Source organism: Rhinoraja longicauda, chromosome 34, assembly GCF_053455715.1.
Source record: "Rhinoraja longicauda isolate Sanriku21f chromosome 34, sRhiLon1.1, whole genome shotgun sequence".
In the NCBI taxonomy this organism is placed as follows: Eukaryota; Metazoa; Chordata; class Chondrichthyes; order Rajiformes; family Arhynchobatidae; genus Rhinoraja; species Rhinoraja longicauda.
In genome coordinates, this window is record NC_135986.1 from 9,234,332 (window position 1) to 9,259,516 (window position 25,185).

General features: G+C 46.0%; 1 protein-coding gene across 1 annotated transcript in view; it reads left to right on the forward strand.

Moving 5' to 3' along the window:
• The window catches only part of LOC144609540 (chromodomain-helicase-DNA-binding protein 3-like), a gene marked incomplete at its 5' end in the record, with an annotated part of 90,601 nt that overhangs the window by 44,514 nt on the left and 20,902 nt on the right, over positions 1-25,185 (forward strand). Inside the window, 15 exons of the mRNA XM_078428043.1 lie at positions 568-734; positions 2,972-3,149; positions 3,833-3,919; positions 4,407-4,492; positions 5,924-6,057; positions 6,148-6,292; positions 6,753-6,918; positions 8,798-8,907; positions 10,573-10,717; positions 11,517-11,615; positions 14,907-15,038; positions 16,549-16,657; positions 18,248-18,380; positions 20,096-20,291; positions 23,843-24,006. Of these exons, the coding sequence (XP_078284169.1) occupies positions 568-734; positions 2,972-3,149; positions 3,833-3,919; positions 4,407-4,492; positions 5,924-6,057; positions 6,148-6,292; positions 6,753-6,918; positions 8,798-8,907; positions 10,573-10,717; positions 11,517-11,615; positions 14,907-15,038; positions 16,549-16,657; positions 18,248-18,380; positions 20,096-20,291; positions 23,843-24,006 (2,051 nt within the window). The remainder of the gene's footprint in view (positions 1-567; positions 735-2,971; positions 3,150-3,832; positions 3,920-4,406; positions 4,493-5,923; positions 6,058-6,147; positions 6,293-6,752; positions 6,919-8,797; positions 8,908-10,572; positions 10,718-11,516; positions 11,616-14,906; positions 15,039-16,548; positions 16,658-18,247; positions 18,381-20,095; positions 20,292-23,842; positions 24,007-25,185) is intronic.

The window sequence follows — 25,185 nt, forward strand, 5'->3', positions numbered from 1 at the left end:
TCATAGCCTCAGAATTAAAGGACATTCCTTTAGGAAGGAGATGAAGAGGAATTTCTTTAGTCAGAGGTTGGTGAATCTGTGGGATTCTTTGCCACAGAAGGCTGTGGAGGCCTAGTAAATGGACATTTTTACAGCAGAGGTGGATAGATTCCTTATTAGTACGGGGTGTCAGGGGTTATGGGGAGAAGGCAGGAGAATGGGGTTAGGAGGGAGAGATAGATCAGCCATGATTGAATGGCAGAGTAGGCTTGAAGGGCCGAATGGCCTAATTCTGCTCCTATTATTTATGACTTTTGATTTTTAGAGGAGGGTAGTTAATGCACGGGGTCAGACTATGGTCAGGTTGCCCCACTGATATCCTACAATGCAGGATGGATAGTTGATAACATTGGAAATATGGATTCAGCTCTGTACCTCTTGTTAGAACAGAGAAGTGAATAAACCTGAGCACCAATTGCATCGTCACGAGCTACTTCCACAAAGCCCCACGTACCTTGTTGCTGCACTTGTTTCTGAACGTGTGAAGCATTGTGTCACTTTCATTCTGTCTTTCCACCATGTTAGTAGGTGACAACCGCGATGATGACAGCAGTGTCATCCACTACGACGGCACTGCCATCGACCGGCTGCTGGATAGGAACCAAAACGCCACAGAAGACACCGACATCCAAAGCATGAATGAGTACCTGACCTCCTTCAAGGTGGCTCAGTATGTTGTTCGCGAGGAGGACAAGGTAAGAGTGGCTGATAGATTTTTTTTTTAGATTTAGAGATACAGCGCGGAAACAGGCCCTTCGGCCCACCGAGTCCGCGCCGCCCAGCGATCCCCGCACATTAACACTATCCTATACACACGAGGGACAATTTTTACGTTTACCCAGTCAATCAACCTACATACCTGTACGTCTTTGGAGGAAACCGAAGATCTCGGAGAAAACCCACGCAGGACACGGGGAGAACGTACAAACTCCGTACAGACGGCGCCCGTAGTCAGGATGGAACCTGAGTCTCCAGCGCTGCATTCGCTGTAAGGCACCAACTCTACCGCTGCGCCACCATGCCGCCCTAGAGTAAGCATCAGATCTTGAAAAGGCGAAATGTACGTTCTCCCTGTGATCACGTGGGTTTTCTCCGAGATCTTCGGTTTCCTCCCACACTCCAAAGACATACAGGTTTGTAGGTTAATTGGCTTGGTGTATGTGTACATTGTCCCTAATGTGTGTAGGATAGTGTTAGTGTGCTGGGATCGCTGGTCGGTGCGGACTCGGTGGGCCGAGGGGCCTGTTTCCGTGCTGAATCTAACTCGAAACTAAATACATAATCTGAAATTATACATTTCTGACTGCATCAGCAGTACTGCTTCATCGTGGGATAAACTCCTTTGAATACCCATCAAAGAGTCTGAAGAAGGGTCTCTACCCGAAACGGCACCCAGTCATTCTCTCCAGAGATGCTGCCTATTCCTAACTCATTAATACGGCAATAAAGCCTAATCTCTAAAAAGAACCTACCCAAAGTATCATACGGAGAAAAGGTTCCACCTGACAAGTAAGCTTGACTGCATATGTTGGCTCTGCCACTTACTTTGGTTCCCAAGCATCCCTAATATATTTTATCGTTTGATGACATGCACAGTTATTTTGCTGTGTTTATGATATTTGCTGAATAAGCGTATTCGGCATTAAGCTTAGTTGTCATTTGTTGTGCAGTGATTTCAATATTTTACGTGTTTCTTGCACCCAGACATTTCATCTCAAAACTGTCAGTGCCTTGCCTCTTCCCAGGGCACCCATAATATATTTCCACCCAGCAGATAGACACAAAAAGCTGGAGTAACTCAGCGGGTCATACAGCATCTCTGGAGAAAAGGAATAGGTAACGTTTCGGGTCAAGACCCTTCTTCAAACTGAGAGATGTTTTTTAACGTTTAACCAGCACCTGCAGTTCCCTCCTACACATTTCTACCCAGCACTGATTTCAGCATGGATTTGCACAGAATTTACGGCACAAAGTGGGAGATCATTTTGCCAGTTGTTCTGTTGCTCTGTATCCCTAAACTCTAAAGTCTACGTTACACTGCTCCCTATTTACCACTCACTGCTGGGCGGCACGGTGGCGCAGCAGTAGAGTTGCTGCCTTACAGTGCTGGAGACCCTGCTTCGATCCTGACTACTGGTCTACACGGAGTTTGCACGTTCTCCCTGTGACAACGTGGGTTTCTCCAGTGCTCTGGTTTCCGCCCACACTCCAAAGACGTACAGGTTCGTGGATTAATTGGCTTTGGTAAAATTGTAAAATGCCCCTAGTGTTTAGGATAGTGCTAGTGTGCGGAGCGATTGCTGGTCAGCGCTGACTCGGTGGGCCGAAGGGCCTGTTTCCACGCTGTATCTCTAAAGCCTAAAGCAGCAGATGAGGGAAGAGGTCTTACCTTAACTCCTCAATGCAACATTTGCCCTACCATCTTTTTTTTTAGTCTGTCTCTCTGTGCCATTTTATTGTTTTAATGACCTTGTTAATCTGCCACTTTTATTGCTTCTGCTCCCTTTGTTCTGCTCCATTTAGATTTCCTATTCCTTCTACCAAAATGCACCGTTACATATTTATTTACAGTTTACATGCTCATTCTGAAAGTTTATTAATATTGTCTTGCGTTTTGGTGCAACATTCTCTAAGTTAACTGTAATAACTACTCTCCCGACCACCAAAATCAGGTGTTATCAGCAATATTTGAAATAGTTTTCTGTGTAATGATTAATGAGAGAATAGTTAATATGCTTCTGTGAGGTTTTAATATGAGTGTATGTATGTTGTATGCAGCTTTCTGCTGCTGTGTATCTGGCCCATTGTACTCGAGTCAGATATTTGAGACTGTCTTAAATCTGCACACAGTGCCTTCCCGTACAGCTGCTTTCGATTGCCATGCTCTGGCACAGTGTTGCTAATGGACATGACTTGTTTTGTGTGCCCGCAGGAAGAGGAGGTTGAGAGGGAAATTATCAAGCAAGAGGAGAACGTGGATCCTGACTACTGGGAGAAGCTGCTGCGGCATCACTACGAGCAGCAGCAAGAGGACTTGGCACGGAACCTGGGCAAGGGCAAGCGGGTGCGCAAGCAGGTCAACTACAATGATGCTGCCCAGGAGGACCAAGGTAATTGGCAGCGCTGTTTCATGTGCCCGTCCAGTGGCTACGGCGGCTGAACCCGAGTTGGGACATTCCGAGTGTGGATCATCTTAACGTTGGTGGGATTCCTGAGCTAGATGTAGGTGGCTGCTGACTGATTCTGTCAGCCAAGAGGCTAGAGCGGAAGGCACATCTCAAGTGCAGTCATCTCTTTTGCTGCCATTCCTAGAGTGGTAGTTTTATACCCCAGGAGGAACGCAGGAGCGTTCTTGGTTCTGTGTACTTGATTCACCGTATACTTGATACCACCATCAACAATTGCCATGCTTGCTTTTTTGACGTATGTACCAATTGGGTGGTGCAGTGCTCTGGGGAGCTAAACCCTTTGCCAATTCCAGCTTTTCGTGTAATCCTAGTTATCTTCTCCCATCACCGCCAGATGAATTACTGCCCATTCCTGCAACTGTTTACCCTCAGAAATGGAATTGACCACAAGAACCTATAACCAGGCTACCCAACCGACATATACCAATCCTCCTTGATCTCGGCGTTTGTGCACAAGAGCCTTCATGAGCATGATAAACTTGAACTGCAGGAGCTAAAATAAAACTCTTGACAATCTGATTTATTGAGAAAAAGAAAGTTTTAAAAAATTGAGAAGACAAGTAATAAACAAGGTTTTCTTTTTTTTAATCTTTTGTCTGCTGCAGACTGGCAGGATGCTGTTTCAGACAACCAATCAGAATATTCAGTAGGCTCGGAGGAAGAGGACGAAGACTTTGATGAAAGGCCTGAAGGTCTCTCTTTACGTTTTGTTCCTCGATTCGGATCAGCAGTGTGTGCTTGATTTTGTTTTTGTTTGAAGAGATTCGGCCTGTAGTCGAGATGGTCAGATGGAGTTTACATGGAAAGCAAAGACCGTAATAGAGTGACTGGGTTTGTGCATGGCGAGTGTGGGCAGTTCATGCAGTGGGTCTGTGTAGGGGAGAGTGTGGATCCTACGTGAAGGATGAGGTCCACACAGAATACCAGTCCTACATACTGCAGTGGGACTGTTTGTGGTCAGTGCGTATGCTTTACGTTACAGATAGTGTGACTGCCAATGCTGCAGTTAGACCATGTAGGGAGAACGGCCCCGCACGTATATGCTGCAAAACGAACGCCCATAACAATTGGTGCCCCGTTGCTTTGCGTGAGACTGTGCACTACCTCATAATTGAGACGCTCAAAAAGTTGGCAATATAAAGTTCTTTCTGCACATATTTCTTTTTTATGCTTTTAAAGGTCGCCGACAATCCAGGCGTCAGCTCCGAGGCGAGAAGGACAAGCCACTTCCACCGTTGTTGGCGCGAGTGGGTGGGAACATTGAGGTAACAACAATCAACAGAGGCCAGAACTGGGCTCTGTTTCCCCTTTCCAGCACACCTGAAAATAGTGCACCTGCTAGTGGTAATATGAATTGAATTTGTCCATGATGAGAGCGAGATAGTGTGAGGGAAGAAAATGGTGAGTGGGCGGATGGGAGTGAATAAGAGAGGAAGAGGGAGATGGGTAGGCGATTGATATGGAAGTCCTTCTTGAACCGATTGCCAAGTGATGATAGCCTTACTCATGCGAATTAGTCACTGCCTGACCTTTGACTGTCTTGATTTCCTAGAGGGTGTCTTGAGGCCTGGCCCCTTCTCTCATACAAGACAAACATTGAAACTGTGCGTGAATTCCCCAAGCAGATTCAAGTGTATCTGTCTTGCAATAAACCACAGCACATTGGTTACAGTGCGAGAGTGCAATGTGAAATGGGACTGTTGGTGACTATTTAATGACCACTTTTGGCTTTCCTGATGGCAGAAGTCCTGTTCTTGGTTCTTGAAACATAACTTGGGCAAGAGGCTCAAAGGAGGAAGCATGTGCTGGGTGAGGAAGTGGTGATGCAGCCTAGTCCTACACAAGAGTAGTTTGATCTCTGGTCTTTGTCAAATCCTTCCTTTCTTAATCTGCTTCTTTAGAAGGTTTAGGAAGTTTAGCATGTTCCTACAACTCTCACTTCTACAGATGCACCATAGAGCACATTTTATCGGGATGCACCACAGCTTGGTTTGGGAACAGCTCTGCACCGCAAAGAATTGCAGCGAATTGTGGACACAGCCCAGACCATCACACAAACCAACCTCTCTTCTATTGACTCCATCTATACCTCACACTGCCTTGGCAAGACCAGCAGCATAATCAAGGACGAGTCACACCCTGCCCACTCCCTCTTCTCCTGTCTCCCATCAGGCAAAAAGTTCAGAAGCGTGTAAATGCACAACACCAGATTCAGGGACAATTTCTTCCCAACTGTTATCGGGCAACTGAATCATCCTACCACAACCAGAGAGCAGTGCTGAACTTCTATCTCTGATAACCTTCGGTCTATCCTTGATCGGACATTTCTGGCTTTACTTTGCACTAAGCATTCTTCCCTTATCGTGTATCTATACACTGTGAATGGATCGATTATAATCATGTATTGTCTTTGCTGACTGGTTAACACGCGACAAAAGCTTTTCATTGTGCATCGGTACACGTGACAATAAACTAAACTGAAACTGAAACTCCCCTGTGGGGCAGCGAAATTGGTTTTCGAATTTTAAGCTGGGGTTAGCACGACCAGTAAGAGGGAAGGGATTAGATTGTGGAACAGTAAAGGGGTTTATGATGTTCAATTCGACTGTGGGAAGCAGCATAAGCCCTTAAATAAATAGATTGAAAGTGTGCCTGGCTGAAGTGTGTCCTTTGTGAATGTGCCCCTTGCATGACAGGTTTTGGGATTCAACACCCGGCAGCGGAAGGCTTTCCTGAACGCAGTGATGAGGTGGGGGATGCCTCCTCAAGATGCTTTCAATTCTCAGTGGCTGGTCAGGGACCTGCGTGGCAAGAGTGAGAAGGAGTTCAAGTATGTTTCTCTTTAACTCCACATCGGAAAGCTTGCTGATCTGAATTTTCTTCAGTGGGTGTACTAAAGATCATTGTGCTTGGTTTTTAGGGCTTATGTGTCACTGTTCATGAGGCACTTGTGTGAGCCTGGGGCTGATGGTGCTGAAACGTTTGCAGATGGAGTGCCTCGTGAGGGACTGTCCAGGCAGCAAGTGCTGACCAGAATAGGAGTCATGTCGCTGGTGAAGAAGAAGGTAAGAGCCGAGTCATTGACAGAGTGCACATGCAGGCGGGAGTCATATGATAACTATAGTTTAGCTTAGAGATACAGCGCGAAAGCAGGCCCTTCGACCCACCGAGTCCACACCGACCAGCAACCCCTGCACATTAACACTCGACACACCATTAGGGACAATTTTCTTTTACATTTATACCAAGCCAAGTAACCCACAAACCTGTACGTCTTTGGAATGTGGGAGGAAACCGAAGATCTTGGGGGAAAAAACCCACGGGGTCATGGGGAGAATGTAGAAACTCCGTAAAGACAGCACCCTTTTTCGGGATCGAACCCGGGTCTCCGGCGCTGTGAGGCTGCAACTCTATGCAGGGTGACCGTGCCGCCCTTCTATCTGACGTCCTCCAGATTGTCCCAAGTGCACAGGATGGGGTTGCCGGAGAGTGGAGCCACTCATGTCTTATTTGCTTTGCCACCAGGTGCAGGAATTTGAGCACATCAATGGGAAATGGAGCATGCCAGAGCTCATGCCCGACATCAGTGCCGACTCCAAGAAGTCGTCGCGCGCCTCGTCTCCCCTCGTGAAGACGGCAACGACGACCCCAGAACCCAGCTGCAGCAACACCCCCTGCACTTCAAAGCCAGGTACATATACTGACTGAATACATGTGCACAGCCATGCTGTGCTTCAGATCAGCAGTGGGTGTGCATGCATGAAAATAGCATCAGTGCTAAATGCAGTCACTCAAGACCAAATCAAGGTCAACAACACTACTCCACGTCAGGTGCAGAAAGGTACCGTGTGTAAGCAACTGCAACAAACTGGTCAGATAGTGATGGCTTCTTTGTACAGTAATGCTGCTCCACAGTCCCAAGCATGAAAAAACAGTGCACTAAATCTCTGACTCAACCTGCAAGTGGACCTTTTGGGAATCCTGCCTTGGTACTCTCCCAAGATGGCAAACGGTCATTATAACCATTCAGCAATATGGCGGCTTATTGGAGATTTACTTGGTGCATTTTGCAATACCGATCATTTAAACTAGATACGACAACCAGCTGTGGAAAGCTTGGGAGGAAAGGCCCTGCATCATGACTCTGGTTCCAATAGACAATAGACAATAGGTGCAGGAGTAGGCCATTCAGCCCTTCGAGCCAGCACCGCCATTCAATGCGATCATGGCTGATCACTCTCAATCAGTACCCCGTTCCTGCCTTCTCCCCATACCCCCTCACTCCGCTATCCTTAAGAGCTCTATCCAGAATGAAGTACCAGAGACTGGAGAATGGCTAATGTACATTTATTTGAGAAGATCCACAAGGACAAACCTTGATGTGGCACTACAGGCTAGTAAATCTGACAACAGTGGTGGGAAAACTGCTGGAGGAGATTCTAAGGGATAAGATTACCACATTAGGAGAGTCAAGGACTGATTAAGATTAGTCTGGCCAAGGGAAATTGTATCTTACTAATTTGAGTTTGTTGAAAGGGTGACCAAGGAGACTGATGGGAGCATTGTCTACATGGACTTTAGAAACTACATGTCAACGTTGTCTACATGGACTTTAGAAAGGCCCACGTGGTAGGCTGGTTTGGAAGGTTGGATCACGTGGGGTCCAGAGTGCGATTAGCCAAGTGGATTTTAAATTGGCTTGATGGAAGGAGACAGGGAATGATACTAGAGAGTTATTATTCAGATTGGAGGCCTGTGACCAGTGCTCTACCTCGGGGATCAGTGCTCGATACACTGTCATATTAATGATTTGGATGACAGTATTGATAACATGGTTAGTACGTTTGCAGATGACACCCAAATTGGTGCTGTACTGGACAGTGAAGGTTAGCTAAGTTTGTCACAGGGTTTAGAATGAATTGGGGAACTGGGCTATGGAACGGTGGATGGAATTTAACACCGACAAGTGTGAGTTGTTGCATTTTGGGAAGTTAAACCAGAACAGGACTCCATAAACCAACAGAAAGCTGTATCTAATCTGTGTGCAAAAGCTCATAAATTCATGTGATAGAACCAGAATTGGGCCATTCGGCCTATCAAGTCTACTCCGCCATTCAATCATGGCTGATCTATCCCTCCCTCTCAACCCCATTCTCCTGCCTTCTCTCCATAACCCTTGACACCCGTACTAATTAAGAATGTCTCTGCCTTAAAAATATCCATTGAGTTGGCCTCCACAGCCGTCTGTGGCAATGAATTCCACAGATTCCCCAGCCTCTGCCCAAAGAAATTCCTCCTCATCTCCTTCCGAAAGGAACATCCTTTAATTCTAAGGCTATGACCTCTGGTCCTAGTCTCTCCCACTGGTGGAAACATCCTCTCCACATCAACCAAAGGCTGGCTGCCGGAGTATCTCAAACTGGAGATGGATTCACCTCTAAACATATTCTGTTCACTTTCCTCCACAGATGTTGCCAGACCTGCTAAGCTCCTTCCAACAGTTTGATTTTATGCTCCATCTGCAGTCTCTTGTGTCTCTATCTAATCGATGTTTATTTTTAAATGACCAGCCACTCCTGCTCCAAGTGACAAGTTAGAAGGCAGCGGAACTCCTGTTGAGAAGGAACCGACAGATGGCAAAGAGGAAGAGGCAAATGGCAGTGAAAAGATGGGATTTGAGGTATGTTCTGAATGACTTTGGCACATACGCTGGGAAGTAAAGGTTCTGCGATTGAGATCAATGTATTTTTAGTTATTAGGGAATCGGGTGATATTAGTTTATTCCAAGAACATGATGCTCAGGTCAACGGTCAGCCATAAACCTGCTTGAATGGTGGAGCAGGCACGAGCACTAAGTTGCCTCCTCCAACTTCTGCTCACGATTAGGTCGAGGAAATTGTCTTTAGAGATGCTTTCAATTTACTTTTCAAGGTAATCGGGTTCACAGCATTGACAGATGATCAGATTTTGCACTGGCGAAAAATGGTGGATCGTCTGTCATTACCTGTAACCATCCTATTCCCACATTGACCTTTCTGTTCTGGGCCTCCAACACTGTCAGAGTGAGGCCCAGCGCAAATTGGAGGAACAGCACCTCATATTTTGTTTGGGCAGCTTACACCCCAGCGATATGAATATCGACCTCCAGCTTCAGATAACCCTTGCTTTTCCTCTCTTTCCATCCCTCCCCATCCTAGTTATCTGAAGAAGGATCCCAATCCGAAACGTCACACATTCCTTCTACCCAGAGATGCTGCCTGTCCCACTGAGTTACTCCAGCATTTTGTGTAAATCTTCGGTGTAAACCAGCATCTGCAGTTCCTTCCTACACTAGTTCTCTGACCAGTCTGACTGTCATCCTGCTTACATTTTATCTTTGTATGCTTCGTTGTCACTTTTCCCTAGCTAACAATGATCTATTCTACATTTTCCTTGAAATGTGTCCCATTTGATGTCTCATTTTCACACCTTACTCTTCCATATCTCTGTGTCTCCCTCTCCCCTCTCAGTCTGAAAAAGGGTTTCGACCCGAAACGTCACCCATTCCTTCTATCCAGGGACACTGCCTGTCCCGCTGAGTTACTCCAGCATTTTTGTGTCTATCTGCATTGACAGATGATCACTGGTTTAGAAACAGAGAAACATAGAAAATAGGTGCAGGAGGAGGCCATTCGGCCCTTTGAACCAGCACCGCCATTCATTGTGATCATGGCTGATCATCCACAATCAGTAACCTGTGCCTGCCTTCCCCATATCCCTTAATTCCAGAGCTCTATCTAACTCTCTCTTAAATTCATCCAGTGATTTGGCTTCCTCTGTGGCAGAGAATTCCACAAATTCACAACTCTGGGTGAAAAAGTTCCTTCTCACCTCAGTTTTAAATGGCCTCATTCTAAGACTGTGGCCCCCCTGGTTCTAGACTCCCCCAACATTGGGAACATTTTTCCTGCATCTAGCTTGTCCAGTCCTTTTATAATTTGATATGTCTCTCTAAGATCCCCTCTCATCCTTCTAAACTCCAGTGAATACAAGCCTAGTCTTTTCATGCAAAGAAAAGAAAATCTGCTCAATTGTACCACATGAAGAAACTTCACATTTAGCTTGAGAATTCAGATGTGACAGTGAGAATTCAGGTACAGTGAAAAGCTTTTGTTGCGTGCTAACCAGTCAGCGGAAAGACAATACATGATTGCAGTTGAGCCATTCTTTTCATATTGAACACTGTCAAAACTGATGAAGCATTCTACTGTACAGGGCTTTCCACGTTTATTACCGAGTTATTACATCTCAGAATTTTTTGGGGTTGTTTCCAGTTGAGTTTACGTGTATGATCTATTCCTTTAAGACTCCCAGTGCAGAAGAACCAGCTTTGGTGATTGAAAAGCCGGAGGCCCAGCCACCCGATATTGAAGAGGTTAAAGAGCAGCCGGAAGAGGAAAAGGAGGGTGCAGGAGAAGTGCAGGAGTCAGCGCTCAAGGATGAGAAACAAGGTACCAGCCGTGTTTAGAAGTGAGTGCAACAGGCAGAGAAATGGTGGGTAATTCACTTCACCCCCCAAAAAAACCCAAACCTTTGCACTATAAGCAGGCTGATTTATTAATAGTGGCTATTGCGAGGTAGACCAGGGTTGCTGGTTCTGTTTAGTTTCCACTGGGGGAACATTTTCAATGATGACTGTGTGGAGTCTGGGTATTGTATGCCTTGATCTGGTCAAATGGCAGAAGGTGCTCTAGACTTGAGAAATACAGTGTGGAAACAGGCCCACCGATTTCGCGCTGACCAGCGATCCTTGTACACTAACACTCCAACACTATGGACAATTTACAATTTTTACTGAAGCCAATTAACCAACAAACCTGTACGTCTTTGGAATGTGGGAGGAACTGGAGCGGCCAGAGTAGGTGAATCGAGGATGTACGTTTAAGTGAAGGGGAAAAGATCTAATAGGAATCTGAGGTGTCATTTTTTCACGCAAAGGGTGATGGGTGTACGGAACAAGCTGCCAGAGGAGGTAGTTGAGGCAGGGACTATCCCAGTGTTTAAGAAACAGACAGGTACATGGAGAGGACTGGTTTGGAGGGATATGGGCCAAGCGCGGGCAGGTGGGACTAGTGTAGCTGGGACATGTTGGCCGGTGTGGGCAAGTTGGGCCGAAGGGCCTGTTTCTACACTGTATCACTCTTATGACTCTAGGAAAGTGTCAAATGGAGCGAGAACAAAAACAGCTCGAGTTAATGTATTGTACGCTTTGATACTGTGCCACAGACTTGACACTTCTCACTTTAACAGCAGAGCTTGAAAGGAGCGGCGGGGAAACATTTGTCGAGAAACCTGAAGCAAACTCAGAATTCGAGGAAAAAACTGAACTAGAAACAGCTGATGTTAAAGGTAATATTGGCACTATCCTTCATGGTCACCATACTAAGCAACACAGAGACTGTGTTAAGGGTATCGGTATCCTCTGTTCATTCACACAACCCCACCGTTCTAAAAGGCTTGTCTGGTCTGTAGTGTACCTGGAGTTTCAGAAAGGCTTTGATAAGGTCCCACATAGGAGATTAGTGGGCAAAATTAGAGCACATGGTATTGGGGGTAGGGTACTGACATGGATAGAAAATTGGTTGGCAGACAGGAAACAAAGAGTAGGGATTAACGGATCCCTTTCAGAATGGCAGGCAGTGATTAGTGGGGTACCGCAAGGCTCGGAGCTGGGACCGCAGCTATTTACAATATACATTAATGACTTAGATGAAGGGATTAAAAGTAACATTAGCAAATTTGCAGATGACACAAAGCTGGGTGGCGGTGTGAACTGTGAGGAGGATGCTATGAGGATGCAGGGTGACTTGGACAGGTTGTGTGCGTGGCAGATGCAGTTTAATGTGGATAAGTGTGAGGTTATGCACTTTGGTGGTAAGAACAGGAAGACAGATTATTATCTGAATGCTGTAAAGTTAGGAAAAGGGGAAGTGCAAAGAGATCTGGGTGTCCTTGTTTATCAGTCACTGAAAGTAAGCATGCAGGTACAGCAGGAAGTGAGGAAAGCTAATGGCATGTTGGCCTTCATTACAAGAGGAGTTGAGTATAGAAGCAAAGAGGTCCTTCTGCAGTTGCACAGGGCCCTAGTGAGACCACACAGTGAGTACTGTGTGCAGTTTTGGTCTCCAAATTTGAGGAAGGACATTCTTGCTATTGAGGGAGTGCAGCGTAGGTTCACTAGGTTAATTCCCGGAATGGCAGGACTGTCGTATGTTGAAAGACTGGAGCGACTGGGCTTGTATACACTGGAATTTAGAAGGATGAGAGGGGATCTTATTGAAACATATAAGATTATTAAGGGGTTGGACACGCTAGAGGCAAGAAACATGTTCCCAATGTTGGGGGAGTCCTGAACCAGGGGCCACAGTTTAAGAATAAAGGGCCTGTCTCACAGGCGATTTTAAGGCGACAAAAAAATCGCCTAAGTGGGCAGGCCCTTAAGGGGTAGGCTATTTAGAACAGAGATGAGGAAAAACCTTTTCACTCATCTTGAAGTGATGAGTTGTAAATCTGTGGAATTCTCTGCCTCAGAAGGCAGTGGAGACCAATTCTCTGGATGTTTTCAAGAGAGAGTTAGATAGCGCTCGTAATGATAGCAAAGTCAGGAGGTATGGGGAGAGGCGAGGAACGGGGTACTGATTGTGGATGATCAGCCATGATCACATTGAATGGTGGTGCTGGCTCGAAAGGCTGAATGGCCTACTCTTGTACCTATTGTCTATTGTTTATGCCTATTTCAGTCAGTCTCACTTTGTCCTTTCTTTATCCGTCTGCCTTTGGATCAGAAGAAAAAGACTCCCCAAATAGTTCAACTGGTGTGCGTCTTCGGACTATGCATGTATCAGGGTTTAGGTGAGGAGACGAGGAGGTCTTCTGACAGTTGTAGGACCCAGTGGTGATGCATGGCATAATGAAGCTGCATTTACCTGGCTATTGTAGATCCATGAATCTTCGAGGTTACCGGAACACCAGAAAGTCACTGCATCCTTGTCGGCCAAAAGTAGCCTATTTAGCTTAATCCCACCTCTTACGGGTTAGCAGTATTGTTTTAGAGAAATGGAGATAAATGGAAATTTAGAGCGTGGAAACAGGCCCTTCAAGCCCATGCCGACCACCGATCGCCCGTTCACACTGGCTCTGTTATCTCACTTTTGTATCCACTCCCAACACACTAGGGGCAATTTAAATAGGGCCAATTAATCTACAAATCCGCATGTCTTTGGGAGGCGGGAGGAAACGGGACCACCCAGAGGAAACCCATGCGGCCACAGAGAGACCATGCAAACTTCACACAGACAGCACCTGAGTTTAGGATTGAACTCTGTTCGCTCGCCCTGTGAGGCAGCAGCTCTACGTCTGCACCATTGAGCCACCTTGTATTGCTCAAATAATTATCCAGGTTTTTACAAACGGGATGAACGATTCTGCAAATAGTAAAATAGTTTCAACTAAACTCTCAATTTTAAATTATTTCCCAAAACAAGGATGTCTCTAGTTCCACCTCTTAAATGGCAACCTTGAGGGAGGTCGGGATTATATCCGTCAGTTTGTCAGTTTGTTTGTTTTTATGTTTTGACTGTTTTGTAAAGCGTCTTTGAGCATTTGGAAAAGCGCTATATAAAATAAATGTTTATTATTATTATTATTATTATGGAATTTTGCCAGTGTATGTCCGAGCTTGTATGTTCACTAACCAGGGACAGGTATTTGAATGATTGCTTGAAAGATACAGCATGGAAACAAGCCCTTTGTCCCCATCAAATCCATGCCGCCAATCGATCACCCATTCACATTTAGTTGTATGTTATCCCACTTTCCCCTTCACTCCCTACAAAAGGGGCAATTTACAGAGGTCAATTAACCTCCAAACCCCCACCATCATTAGAATCTTTAAAAAAATATATATCAAAAAATACTTTATTTAAGTAATAAATATTTACAAAACATCTTCTTTTCAACAACCCCATCCGACATTTCCGGAGGTTACACGTTCAATACAGGTATTCATTTCCAAATTTACACCAAAATTTACACAGAATCCCTTATTTGGAGGGGTGTCTCCACCACACCCTGCCCCCCATGTCCAGCAGCGGAAGGACCCTAGACTGTGGTCCTCCCCCACAGGGCCTTGGCGTTGGCTGCACCGAGCTTCAGTGCGTCCCTCAGCACGTACTCCGGCAGTCTGCAGCGGGCCAGTCGGCAACATTCCCCGACGGACAGCTCGCTTCGCTGGGAGGTCAACAAAGCTCGGGCAGACCAAAGAGCGTCTTTCACCGAGTTGATGACTTCCAGCATCATTAGAATCTTCTAGTGATGGTCAGGGCAATGGGGCACGCTCTCACAGCAGTATTGGCACGGTGCTGTCCTGATTGTAGAGGCATTACAGCCATGGTATACCCGTGGTGAGTGAGTGAATGCCTCGGATGGTGTCAAGCCGACTGCTTTCCTCCGATTTATCTCAATCATCCTAAGCTGCAAAAACGATTTTGAGTCTGAAAGTGCAAACGTCTCCGAATGAAATAGCACTTCAGTTTAGTTTTTTGTTTATTGATACAGCCCGCCAAGTCCATGCCGACCTGCGATCCCCGCACACTAACACTTCTGTTCATTTTTTGTTTCTTTTTTTTTTTGGAAATACAGAGGAGACAAAAACAGAGAAAGATCTGAAATCCAGTAGCATAAAAGATGAAAACAAAAGCAACGGGAAAAGGGAGGAGGACAAGATGGAGAAGTGCAAGTTCATGTTTAACATTGCCGATGGTGGCTTCACAGGTAACACTGCAGCATTGTTTTTTTAAGAAGCCCACTCTGCTCTCTGACTTCATTGAGAGAAAGGTTGCAACCAACTATTGCAGATTTAAGATATTTGGCAGACAAATGGAGAATAAGATAAATGGAGAAAAATATTATCGTGGTCTGCTGTGAGCCTTCCGAGGCGATGTTGGCAGCAGATGCTGGAGTAACTTTCAAAAAGGGAGAATTAATACAGTTGCTCCTCGACTTACGATGGAGTTTAGTTCTGATAAACCCTTTATAAATTGAAAATATCGTAAGTCGAAAATGCATTTAATACACCTAACCTACCAAACATCGTAGCCACCTAACCTACCCAACATCATAGCCACCTAACCTACCGAACATCATAGCCTAGCCTAACTTAAACGTGCTCAGAACACTTACATTAGCCTACAGTTGGGCAAAATCATCTAACGTAAAGCCTATTTTATAATAAAGTACACTAATAAAGTATACTGTAGATCACATTGTTTACACTCGTGATCGCATGGCTGACTGGGAGCTCGCTGCCGTTGCCCAGCATCACGAGAGAGTGTCATACCGCATATCACTAGCGCGGGCAAAGATCAAAATTCAAAGTACAATTTCAACTGAATGTATCGCATTTGCACCATCGTAAAGTCGAAATATCGTACGTCAAGGAGCATCTGTACAGGATATGCAGTTGAGTTTAGTTTATTGTCATGTGTACTGAGGTACAGTGAAAAGCTTTTGTTGCATGCCACCAGTTAGTGGAAAGGCGACATGATTACAATAGGGCCATCGACAATGTACAGATATATGATGAAGTGAATAACATTTAATGTAAGGTAAAGTCCAATGAAAGATAGTCCGAGGGTCTCTAATGAGATAGATACTAGCTCAGAACTGTTCTCTAGTTGTTGTCAGGATGGTTCAGCTGCCTAATAACAGCTCAGGAAGAAACTCTCTGAATCTGGAGATGTGCATTTTCACACTTCTGTACTGCTTGCCTGATGGGGGAGGGGAGAAGAGGGAGTGACCAGAATGATATTACTCCTTGATTATGCTGGTGGCCTTGCCGTGGCAACGTGAGGTGTAGATGGAGTCAATGGAAGGGAGGGAGGTTAAATATTTCTAAACTGATTTGTTAAAAAACTCAAATTAGACACAAAATGCTGGAGTAACTCAGCGGGACAGGCAGCATCTCTGCAGAGAAGGAATGGGTGAGGTTTCCAGTTCCTCTTAGTTCTCGGCGGGCACACCCTGTTGGGTCCCTCTTTGTTCTTGGATCCTCGCCACGCAGGGCCCCTCTTCTTGGATACACCACACCCCCCACACACACACGTGGTCCCTCCTTGTTCTCGGTGGCGCGTCCTCCACTGACTGCGGGGACTCACGGCCTTCCAGTGATCTACCATTGTACCCCATGGGTCCACCTATCCTGCTGACACGGTGTTGACCGGGGCATGAAGGAAGGTTTTCCAAAGTGTTACTAATGCTTTTGCGCTGGCGTTGATCTTTACAGAGCTGCATACCCTATGGCAGAATGAGGAGAGGGCTGCAATATCTTCTGGAAAAGTGTCTGAAATCTGGCACCGTCGACATGACTTCTGGCTGCTCTCTGGCATCGTTGTGTATCCTTTCACAGTCACGCCCTGCGCCAGGTCCAACTCATCAGTCCAAACTTTGCCTTTATCGGTCATGAATGCACTCTCGAGTAAAACAGAATGGAATACTTTATTGTCACATGTGACGAGGCACAGTGAAATTCTTTGCTTGCATACCCAAGGTATGCAAACAGTCTCCACATAAAGGGCGCTAACAAAGTTACAAAACACCCCCGCCGGCTCCTCCTTTGCTCTCCCCCTCCATCACGGCGGTCCCCACACGCCGAGCCCTTTATTGTTCTTCCCCCTCCCTCTCGGCGGTCCCCCCACCTCCCTTAATGGTAGTTCCCCCACTCCCTCATCGACGAGGGTCAACCCACAAGGCTCGGTCGACCGTAAGGCCCCGCGACCGAGGCTCCACCGCTGCCGCCGTCGGATGTCAACACTTCCTAAACGTGGTTCTATAAACCACTTCCAGGACTGGTGCAGCACAATGAAAAGGTTTGAGTCCCCACTACATAAAGTTAGCTGGCCAGAATTCTGTGCTGGAAAATGCTGCTTTGTTAGAATTGGTTGCCTCAGTGATCGATTTCTTTCTTGATGTGCCAATTATTGAAGTTCATCATGCACCCATGTATTCTTTAGATATAGAAGGAGGCCATTCAGCCCATTATGTCTATGGTAATTTTATTGCTCCATTCCAGCTTCCAAATTAATATTTCCACTTGCCTTCTCTAGGGGCACTTTTGCCAGTCAACCTCCACCTGTACATCTGTGGCATATGGGGGGGGGGGGGGGGGGGGTGTGGAAACCAGAGCAACCTAGGAAACCCACGCCTTCACAGGGAGATCTTGCAAACTCCACAGATGGGGATTGAACCCGAGATACTAGAATTGAGAGGCAGATCTTAGAAACATAGAAAATAGGTGCAGGAGAAGGCCATTTGGCCCTTCGAGCCAGCACCACCATTCATTGTGATCATAGCTGAACATTCACAATCAGTAACCTGTCCCTGCCTTCTCTCCTTATCCCTTGATTCCACTGGCCCCGAGAGCTCTTTCTAACTCTCTTAAATTAATCCAATGAATTGGCCTCCACTGCCTTCTGTGGCAGAGAATTCCACAAATTTGCAACTCTCTGGGTGAAAAAGTTTCTTCTCACCTCCGTTTTAAATGGCCTCCCTTTTATTCTAAGACAGTGGCCCCTGGTTCTGGACTCCCCCAACATTGGGAACATTTTTCCTGCATCTAGCTTGTCCCGTCCTTTTATAATTTTATACGTCTCTATAAGATCCCCTCTCATCCTTCTAAACTCCAGTGAATACAAGTGCAGTCTTTCCAATCTTTCCTCATGACAGTGCCGCCATCCCAGGGATTAACCTTGTGAACCTACGCAGCACTCCCTCAATAGCAAGGATGTCCTCCAAATTAGGAGACCAAAACTGCCCACAATACTCCAGATGTGGTCTGTTCTATTAATTGTGCCATTTGTCCAAAGAGCTAAAATCAGGAACACTTATTTTATGTGGGCTGTGCTCGCCTCTCCCTTGGCTACCTTTCGTGTAGTGACAGTTTCTCTAAACTACATGGAAAGGAAGTTGTCCTTAACCCCTGGCAGATACGGCTATGCCCGGTGGCAGGATATTCAGAACGATGCCCGGTTTGCCATCATCAATGAGCCTTTCAAGCTGGAGGTGAACAAAGGAAACTTCTTGGAGATGAAGAACAAGTTCCTGGCCCGACGATTTAAGGTGAGCAACTTTGTATTGTGGGCTGAAGGTGAGCGGTGGAAAAGAGAGCGGTTGTTTGCACAGTGAGTTGGTCCAAGACGTATCTGTGTGAGAGAAGATAATGCCAACCCCGTTTCGTCATTCCTCATGATAATAAAATATCTCTTGAGGCACAGCACAGAGGCTGTGTCAAACAAACGTTGTCTTCCACGCACACATCGCTAAAAGCTTGCTTGGAACTTTTGAGGAACATTTTAGAGGAAATAATGATGGACGTGATTTGAGGGTATTCTAGACCCTGACGGTCCTGACAACAATAGTGGTGCAGTTAGATTGGGGGGGGCCCAAACTGGAAGAGTGCAGAGATATGAAAGAGGCGTGAAGAAATGTGGCGGAAAGATAAGATCTTGTGGCTGCACTCTTCTCCTCTCTCGTTGCTGCCATGTATGTGTAAAGCCAATGGTCTACACACGAGGAGGAATTTCTTTAGTCAGAGGGTGGTGAATCTGTGGAGTTCATTGCCACAGACGGCTGTGGAGGCCAAGTCAATTAATATTTTTAAGGCAGAGATTGACAGATTCTTGATTAGCATGGACGTCGGGTTATGGGGAGAAGGCAGGAGAATGGGGTTGAGTGGGAAAGATAGATCAGTCACGATTGAATGGCAGAGTACATGATGGGCCGAATGGCCTAATTCTGCTCCTAGAACATATGAACGTGGGGATGTCTCTGAAATTCTCTTAGGAAATACTCTTTACTGATGGCGTTTCCTGTTGTACACAAATTAACTAATGTGTTTGTAAATGTGTGCATCATATTTTACAGTGTTGGAGGGCATTCGGCCTGTCGTGTCTATGCTGGCCCACAGAACAATCCCATTTCCTCCCAATTTGCCCTGTAACTGTTACTCCCCACATTGCCATCTCACCTTATTTTGTGTAGGAAGGAACTGCAGCTACTGGCTTACACCGAAGATAGACACAAAATGCTGGAGTAACTTGGAGGACAGACAGCATCTTTGGAGAGAAGGAATGGATGACATTTCGGTTTGAGACCCTTCTTCAGACTTACTTCAGCATTTTATGTCTATCTTGGGAATCATTTTCATTGAACAACTGACCAACCAACCTACACGTCCTTAAGGTGGAAACGTTTCATTCGGCCAGCATGTCCACTCCAATCACTGGGCGCCCATCCATATTAATCCCATCTTTCAACACTTGGCCCGTAGTCTTCTATACTGTACAGAGATACAGTGTGGGAACATGGATAGTTGACCCTTCTTCAAACTGATTGTAGTAGGGAGAGAGGGGTGGTGGGGAAATGGAAGTTTAAAAAAAAGACAAACTGGTTGAGAGGGATATAACCAAACGCGGGCAGGTGGGGCCAGTGTGAATGGGGCATCTTTGTCGGAATGGGCAAGTTGGGCCGAAGGGCCTGTTACTGTGCTGTATGACTGTTGTTTGAACATTACATTCACAAGACGGCGGCTGCTGTGTATCCCACCTTTGCCTCTATAGTGGGAATGTCAGTTTGGGTAATGTTTGGCTCTATGGTTTGAATGGGGAGATTTAAATCTATTGCCTTCTGAATCGCAGGTACGAATGTTAACTACTGCTCAGTACTGGCAACAGGTGAATTAAACCTGTTGGCCTGCCTTGCATTCCAGTATACTACTGCGGTTTGATACAGTCACCCTCTGAAGTGCTGTGCCCCCCTTCTTTCTCCTGCTGCAGCTGCTGGAGCAGGCACTGGTGATCGAGGAGCAGCTGCGGAGGGCAGCCTACCTGAACATGTCTCAGGACACCAGCCATCCGGCCATGGCCCTCAATACCCGCTTTGCGGAAGTGGAGTGCCTGGCGGAGAGTCATCAACACCTCTCCAAGGAATCTCTGGCCGGAAACAAGCCTGCCAACGCCGTCCTACACAAAGGTGAGTGCCGAGTCACCCTCCTGCTGTAAACTTGGTTTAGTTTAGAAATACAGAGCGGAAACAAGCCTTTTGGCACATTGAGTCCTCGCCGACCAACGATCCCCGCACACTAACACTATACTAAACACACATACATTTATACCAAGCCAATTAACCTACAAACCTGTATGTCTTTGGAGTGTGGGAGGAAACCGGTGCTCCCTGGAGAAAACCCACGCAGGTCACGGGGAGAACGTACAAACTCCGTACAAACAGCACCCGTAGCCAGGATGGAACCCGGGTCTCTGGCGCTGTGAGGCAGCAACTATACCCGCTGTGCCACCGTGCCGCCCAAGGGAAGCATTCAGCTCGAACTTGCATCACATCTCCCGCCAGTTTGGGACATCCCAAATTGATTGACAACTGATGAAGTAGTTTTGAAAATGGAATTGAAAAGTAATTACTGCCATAACACAGGATTTGCATTGGGCACGTTCCGCACAGTGGGATGTCACAAGCAGCAACGTTATCGGCCAGGGACATGCAAGGGAGAACGCCACAGTCCCTCCAATAATAGCCAAGGGAACGTTTGTACCAACTTGAGATGGCAGTGGGGGATTCAGTTTAATGTTTCATCCAAAACACAAATCAAATCCTCCAACAGTTGGCAGCACTCCCTTGATTTTCCTACACCGTGTCGGTCTGCATTGTCAAGAGTGTTTTATTGTCATATGTCCCAGACAGAACAATGAAATTCTTGCTTGCAGCAGCACAACAGAATATGTAAACATAGTACACTGTAAACAATATAATAAGCTAGAAAAAAAGTTCAGTGTGTACATACTCGAGTGTGTGTATGTGTGTATATAGTGTAAGAAAATAACTGCAGATGCTGGTACAAATCAAAGATATTCATTCACAAAATGCTGGAGTAACTCAGCAGGTCAGGCAGCATCTCAGGAGAGAAGGAATGGGTGACGTTTCGGGTCGAGACCCTTCAGACTGAAGAATTACTCCAGCATTTTGTGAATATATATATATATATTTATATATATACACACATACACACACATACAAACAAATAATAATAGTGTGATAATAACAATAATAGTCTACATAGTTCAGAACTTATTAGAGGTTGTAATGTTTAATAGCCTGATGGCTGTAGGAAAGAAGCTTTTCCTGAACCTGGACATTACAGTTTTTAGGATCTGAACCATCTTCCCAATGACAGTGGTGAAATGAATGTGGCCAGGGTCTCTGATGATGCTGGCTGCCTTTTTGAGGCAATGCCTCCTGTAGATCCCTTCGATGGTGGGGAGGTCAGAACCCATGATGGAGCGGGCAGTGTTCAAGTCTCTGGCAGTACGTTCAAGTCTCTGGACCTTAAACCTGCACGCTGCAACAAGTAGGAATGTCATTGTCCTGGTGCATGTGACAGACAAACATTCTTGACTCATGTTTGAATGGTGGACTAGACTTGTTGGGCTGAATGGCCTAATTCTGCTCCAATCACTTATGACTCATTACAAGTGGACTCCCAAAACTAGAGTGCTACTCGCTGAGCGCATCTGGCATTTTATGATCCGTTTGCTTATTTGTCTTGGATCTGGTGAAAGAGAGAAGTTTTCTCATCTTCACTTGGTAGCCACTGCTGAATGGCGAGAGAATCTGATGAGTAATTGTTTCTCTTGCAGAGATACGTTTGAATGAAGCAGGGCATGGGAGGCAATGACATTCTAGGGTATTGGATGCTCAGGCTTGACTAGGTGCAACATAGCACTGTATTGCAGTTTTGACCAAAGCATCCATATTTGCAGTAAAGAGGAAGGATATAGAGTGTGGGCAGGAACTGCAGATGCTGGTTTAAACTGAAGATAGATACAAAAGGCTGGAATAACTCAGCTGGTCAGATAACATCTGTGGAGAAAAGGAATAGGTGATGTTTCGGGTCTCGACCCGAAACTTCACCTATTCCTTTTTTTCAGAGATGCTGTGTGACCCACTGCTATTCCAGCTTTTTGTGTCTATCTTAGGAAGAATATAGAGTCATGTAGCACAGAAACAGGCAATTAGTTCATGCTGATCAAGATGCCCCATTGAAACTAGTTTCATTTGGCCCATACCCCTCTAAACCTTTCCTATCCAAGTACCTACTCAAATGTCCTTTAAATGTTGTTGTTCTAAATAACTAGGCATTATCTATTGTTATATCCGAGAAGGCTCTTCAAAAATGTGGCCATATAGGTAGAATTTATGAATAAAAAGGGGACCATTACTTTGGGGATATGTAATAGATCTAACAGTTAGCAGGTGATAGAGGAGTAGATATGCAAGTAAATCAGGCATGCAAGACTAATAGGGCTAATATATAGGGCGTTTCAGATTCCCCAATATTAATCTTATTTTGCTTAAGTTTATAAGGATTCGAGGAGGTGTCAGATTTAACATGCATTTGTGAACTTTTTGAGCCTCTCCACGATGATTTAAAAATGGGCTTTGATAAGCTCCCCCCTTCCACAAGGAAGACTGGTCCAAATGTTTAGAGCCCAGAGGATCCGAGGCAAGTTGGAAAAGTGGATCCTTATTGCCTTGGTAATAGGAGGCAGAGGGTAATGCTGGAGGGCTCTTTTCGTGACCACAGGTGTGAGGGCTGGGACTTTTGCTCCATTGTATATATTAGGTTTTCCAAGCAGGGGTACGATTTCTAAATTTGTAGATGACTCATAAATTGGTGGTGTTGTTGAACATACCTATGGGCTCCAAGATTATTCTGGTCACTTGGTAAGATGGGCCTAACAATGGCAGAAGCAATGCAAGAGAGAGTCCCATCTGCACTAGTCCTACCTGCCTGTGTTTGGCCCTTACCCCCCTAGACCTGTCCTCTATTAAGAAAAAGGGGTAGGCCATTTAGGACTGAGATGGGGAAAAATTTCTTCACCCAGAGAGTTGTGAATCTGGAATTCTCTGCCACAGAAGGCAGTGGAAGCCAATTCACTGGATGTTTTCAAGAGAGAGTTAGATTTAGTTCTTCGGGCCAACGGAATCATGGGAGAAAGCAGGAACGGGGTACTGATTTTGGATGATCAGCCTTGATCATATTGAAGGGCGGTGCTGGCTCGAATGGCCTGCACCTGCACCTATTTTCTATGTATCCACGTAAATGTGCGATGATGCACTTTGGGAGGATGAAGTTGGGAGATGTATAAGGAGCCTTAGTGAGAATTGAGGAACAAAGGGACGTCGGGGTACAAGTCGCCGGCTCCTAGAAGGGGGCAGCACAGATAGATAAGTTGGTGAAGAAGGCATAAGGGATGCTTGCCTTCCTTGCCCTTGCTTGATGCCTGGCAGATTGTGTGGGAAGACTGTCTCCATTGCACTTCCTGGGTTTTCCTTGATACCCCCCTCGGCAGCTGGCTGTGGAGAGCTGGGAGCCGGTCACTATTCTCTCTGGAGTTGTTGCTCTTCGCCACATCCATCCCTCGCATCTACCAATCGTGACCAGTCAAAGGTCTAGTGCTGAGGGACTGACTGCCTGATTTCAACCAGCTCTCACTCTTATTGTCTCCCAGTTCTAAACCAATTGGAGGAGCTGCTAAGTGACATGAAGGCAGATGTGACCCGCCTCCCCTCCACGCTGTCACGAGTCCCACCAATAGCCGCTCGTCTCCAGATGTCGGAGCGCAGCATCCTCAGCCGATTGGCCAACAAAGGAACAGAATCCACAAATACGCTGGTAAAAAAATCTCACATTGTCTTCCCTTTCTCACCGTGGCCCCTCCTGCAAAGGTTGCATAGATGTTTGCATAAGATGAAAGGCAAATCACTACTGTGATCCATTCTCTCTTCAACAGTAAGTTGTTTAGTTTAGAGGTACATTGCGGAAACGGGCACTTTGTCCCACCGAGTCCACGCTGACCAGTGATCCCCGCAGACTGACGCTATCCTGCACAACATAGGGACAATTTACAATTCCACCAAGACAATTAGCCTACAAACCAGGAGTGTAGAAGGAAACCAGAGAAAACCCACGCCGGTCATGGCGAGAACGTACGAACTCTGTACAGAAAGCACCCGTAATCAGGATCGAATCTAGGTTCCTCGTGCTGTACGCCAATGTGAGAGAGACGTGGTGTCAGACAATAGCTGAGGTCAGAGAAATAAGACCATGATCTTTCCTCAACCTTTCATTGACCTCGGAGGCATGCGGCACAGAAACATGGCCCTTCGGCCCAACTTCCCCATGCGGACCAAGATGCTCCATCTGCACTAGTCCCACTTGCCTGTGTTTGGCCCATATCTCTAAACATTTCCAATCCATCTCATTTTCTTTTACTTTCCTCTGCTTTGTCCATTCTGTGCTTTGTCCATTGCAATGAGCCTCAGTTCCAGTTTCCCACATGGATCCCATTACTGGCGTAGTCTTAGATTAGCGATATAGCGCGGAAACAAGCCCTTCAGCCCACTGTCCAGTGATCAGCGATCCCCGCACATTAACACTATCCTACACACACTAGGTACAATTTTACATTTATACCAAACCAATTATACCAAACCTACAAATCTGTACGTCTTTGGAGTGTGGGAGGAAACCGAAGATCTCGCAGGTCATGGGGAGAATGTACAAACTGTACAGACAATACCCGTAGTCAGGATCGAACCCCCGGTCTCTGGCGCTATAAGGCAATAGCTCTACTGCTACGCCACCGTTGTCCCCAGTTTTTGAACGCCCGGTTTGTGTATACCCTGTACATGGGAACAAGCTTTTGGGAGACCAGCAGGATGGATTTGCACTGCGAGGCTGCAGGAGTCTGTTCTTGGCACTAACTAGAATTTTGCCACAGGAAAAATACATAACCTAGGAAAAATACATGTTGACGTCCATTTTGAAATTCCTATTAAGAGATACGGCATC